This window comes from Alligator sinensis, unplaced genomic scaffold (assembly GCF_000455745.1).
Source record: "Alligator sinensis unplaced genomic scaffold, ASM45574v1 scaffold465_1, whole genome shotgun sequence".
In the NCBI taxonomy this organism is placed as follows: Eukaryota; Metazoa; Chordata; order Crocodylia; family Alligatoridae; genus Alligator; species Alligator sinensis.
Genome location: NW_005841979.1, coordinates 417,192 through 421,219, shown reverse-complemented (window position 1 = coordinate 421,219; position 4,028 = coordinate 417,192). Strand labels below are relative to the sequence as shown.

At 40.5% G+C, this 4,028-nt stretch overlaps 1 protein-coding gene across 6 annotated transcripts in view; it reads right to left on the bottom strand.

Annotated features, from left to right (window-relative positions):
• PPP1R12A (protein phosphatase 1 regulatory subunit 12A) overlaps positions 1–4,028 on the bottom strand; it is a 198,276-nt gene that overhangs the window by 62,531 nt on the left and 131,717 nt on the right. For all 6 annotated transcript variants that reach the window (XM_025200923.1, XM_025200922.1, XM_006021108.3 and 3 more), the window contains exons 10-11: positions 2,560–2,775; positions 1,488–1,582 (exon numbers count right to left, since the gene is read on the bottom strand). In XM_025200923.1, the coding sequence (XP_025056708.1) occupies positions 1,488–1,582; positions 2,560–2,775 (311 nt within the window). The remainder of the gene's footprint in view (positions 1–1,487; positions 1,583–2,559; positions 2,776–4,028) is intronic.

Sequence of the window (4,028 nt, the reverse complement as noted above, 5' to 3'; positions counted from 1 at the left end):
GCCTTTTACGACCAAGTAACTAAATCCTTGGATGATGGTGTCGCTATGGACATAGTCTTTCTAGACTTTAAGAAGGCCTTTGACACGGTCTCTCACCCTATCCTCATCAGTAAATTAAGCAACTGTGGCATTGATGCCTACACAGTTGGATGGGTAAAAAATTGGCTGATGGGGCGCACCCAGAGAGTAGTGATGGACGGGTTGTACTCGACCTGGCGAGATGTGAGCAGTGGGGTACCCCAGGGCTCGGTCCTTGGGCCCACACTGTTTAACATCTTCATCAGTGACTTGGACGAGGGGGTGGAAAGCACGCTGTCCAAGTTTGCTGATGACATTAAGATGTGGGGCGAGGTGGACACACGAAGGGAGAGAGAGGCTGCAACTAGATTTAGACAGACTACAAAAGTGGTCAGACGAGAATAGGATGGGGTTCAATGTAGACAAATGCAGGGTGCTGCACCTTGGGAGAAGGATCCACAGCATACATACAGGCTGGGGAGTTCCCTTCTTGAAAACACAGAGGCGGAAAGGGATCTTGGAGTCAGTATCGACTCCAAGATGAACATGAGCCGCCAATGCCAAACCGCAGCCAGCAAGGCCAGCCATACCTTGTCATGCATCCAAAGGTACATTTCAAGCCGGTCCAGAGATGTGATACTCCCCCTCTATGTGGCAGCCCCGACACTTTAGCACCCTTGTTACCATCTACACATGCATTTCAGTGCACATAATTACTCTTCTGTAAGATAGCACTGTCCTATGGCACAGTTAATTAATTTACTGTGCCTGAATACTAGCACACCTATAGACAGTGACACTTTACTGGGAAGCTAATTAGTCAACTCCACAGTAAAGTGCATGTGTAGATGCACGCTGCGTTTTCAAATTTGCTTCTCACTTCCATGTGCTTAGGGAGAGTGGGGTCTAACAGTAAGTTGGGAGAACAGAGGGCGACCAGACTCCCCAGATTTATTTTCCCCACTGTAGCAGCAGAAGGGGGACAAATTCAAGGCAAGCTTCCAAAAATTAGATTGTATACCCAGAAAATTATAACAAATGTATTAATTTTCTGGATATGGAATTGAATTATTGGAGGGTTGGCTTATATTCAAGGTCATCTTATATTTGAGTAAATACGGTAGATACTTTTACTTGTGTAAGACCAAGATTATACTCTCGGTAGTGTAAATCTTCAAGTTTTCCCCAAAGACATCTGTCCATTGCTCTTTAAGAAAGGAATATACAAATATACAGTAATTTACTGATATTCTGTTCTGAGGCAATAAAACAGCAGCATTCTTGTAACTGCAATGTTACCCATCTGAAAGAATAGGAGAGACAGAAACGCTTTGGACTGAACAACCCAGAACTTTTTTGCATTAAGTTTGGCTAGACTTCTCTCTTAGAAATCCAGGGACCAGGTTCCAAGAGATTTTGAAGTAAAATTGTATGTATATTTAACCCACAAGTTATAATTTGAGAGTCACCTGTTCTCTTTCTCATCTATGTCAGATGTACTGGCCAATCGCCTTGGTATTGTAGGTGCAACATATGCAAGTCTAGTTCCTTTACCATCCTTTTCCTGCAAAAGACAAATATTTTTTAGGAGTGAAAAATAGCTCTGTAGAGGGTCGCAAGTGATGTTAAAAGTGAAAATAAAGTTTGTTAAACAGCTGCTAATTATACTGCCATCCATCTGTTGAGAATTTTTTTAGGCCAATTCTAGTTAGATTTTGCCAGGTTAAACTGTACAATTGGCTCCAATCAGAGGTTAAGAATAGCAAAGCACCACTGTGAGAACAGCAAACTGTTCAAAGCATCTAAAAGTCTTAATTTTCTACAGCATTTGATTTTCTATTATTGGGACTCCAAAAGGTTGGGTTTAAAATAGCAATGGCCAACTATGTCATGACTCGATGGGGGGGTCAGACTCGATGATCTATTGAGGTCCCTTCAGACCCTAACACCTAACATCTATGTCTTTACACAGTATAGTGGCAGGGTGTTTTTCATAAATCTGTAAACATATTTAAATCAGGACCCTGTGCAAGAAGACATAAGTACTTGAAAAAGGAATGACTGGACTTAAGAAACTCAAAGGGACAAAGTAATTAGTTGCTCAAATACCCAAACAAGCTATGCAACTATTTTGGCACAATAATTCACAGTTTAATTATGCTCCCAACAATAGGTGAATGAGGGGGTATAAAAAGCTTCCCTTTTGACTTCACTTACAGTACCCACATGTAAGGGACAGAAACCATCACAGTTCTTGCACTTGATGAAGTGCAAGCCTTGGGACCAGATAAACTGTTTTGCATGGTTTGAGACCCTTTCCAAAGGTGGCTCAAAACTTGCAGTTCTGGGGCAGCTCTAACCCCTAGCTGTAACTGTAGCTTCATGCATCAATTTAATTTTTAAAGATTAAGAGCACTGTAACTGCTGTAATGAAGTAATCTTTAGGACTGCATATTACATTCAATTTACATCATAATTAACATTTACACTAACTGTATTAGTGGGTATTTTCAAATGTTTTATATTCTGAAAATCGATTACCTTTTCTTTGTTGTCTAATGAAGAGGAGAGCCTGGGACTTGAAGCTGAACGCATGACACCTGTGGAGTCCTTTTCTTTCTGAGCTTCTTTGGAAGCTGTAATCTCTGCAAGTGCACCATAACTACCAGTCTTCCGAAGCCCTAACCTCCAGGAAGCAGGAGATTCATCTTTTCTCTCTTCCTCTTTTGGAGAAACTTTGGTTGTTGAAGTTGGAAACTAAAGGGGAAAGAGAGACATCAACAAGTTTAAGACCTTTAATCCACACTAACTGATATTTCATTTAACACACATTGCAAAATATGCTATTTTCAGTAAATGTACAAAAAATGTTGTGGGGGAGAGAGGGAGGAATGAAACAGCTTACACACTTCCTGGGTACGTTAATGACATAAATAAATAGCTGGTAAAAGGAATACAACATTTTCTAAAAGTTAGCTTTAAAAAATCCACACTTTAACACACATTGTGATAATGAGGCAAACAAAAATTTACACACCATTTAAAACCATGCAATCGGGTATGAACAGTTTGATTAAATATGTTATTTTGCAACCTGAAAACAAAATCTTGTGCACACCAAAGTCTCACCATAGACTTTTCACCCTTACTGGGCACAAGAACAATGCCAGTTTTTCGCAAGCCCTGTCTCCATGATGTAGGATCTACTGACTCCACCACTGGGATGATAGGAGGAATGAAATCATACTAAAGCCAATTAAGACAAGACAAAGATAAAGAATGAAAGAATGGAAATGGGGGGGAAGCTGTTTTTAAGTCACACATTTGAGTCCTTGTTCATGTATGCTGCTCATCGTTAAAGAACACAAAATATTTAAGAGAAGAAAAACCATTTTAATACCTTTAATAACTTTAATGCTATCTGCCCATGCAGATGTACCTGCAGTAGCTTCATTACCAAGATACTATCAGTGTCACTGCAGCCCATGTGCTGCACAAGCCTATCAGGATCTTAGGGATGTACTTGATGGTTGAGATCCAACCCCCATGCTATTGGCAACTGAGATAGTTTAAAGCTACCTTGGGTATGTCCACAGTGAACATTTACCATATTCAGAAATAAATCTTGATATAGATATCTATAATCCATTATGTTATCAAAGTGCAACATACTGGGAGTGCACATTTCAAGAAAGTTCACTTGATCTATGGTACGGAAATTACAGCAAAACACATGCCACGCTTTATACAAAAGAGGCTGGAACATTTGTACCCAAGTAGTTTGTAACCCACTTTGTTCGTATAAGATTGCTGAATGAAAGACAAGCCCCTCTGCAACAGCTGCACAAGGATTGTTGAGATGCTCCTGTGGTTTGTTGCAGCTTGCAACTTCAAGGACACTACCCAAATCAGCTGGAGTTTATCAGTGGCCCCCACACAGCTGATCAGAGAAGAGGCACCTTTTGGTGCCACCCTCCTTTCATAGGACTTCAGACTCAGAGGATGAATGC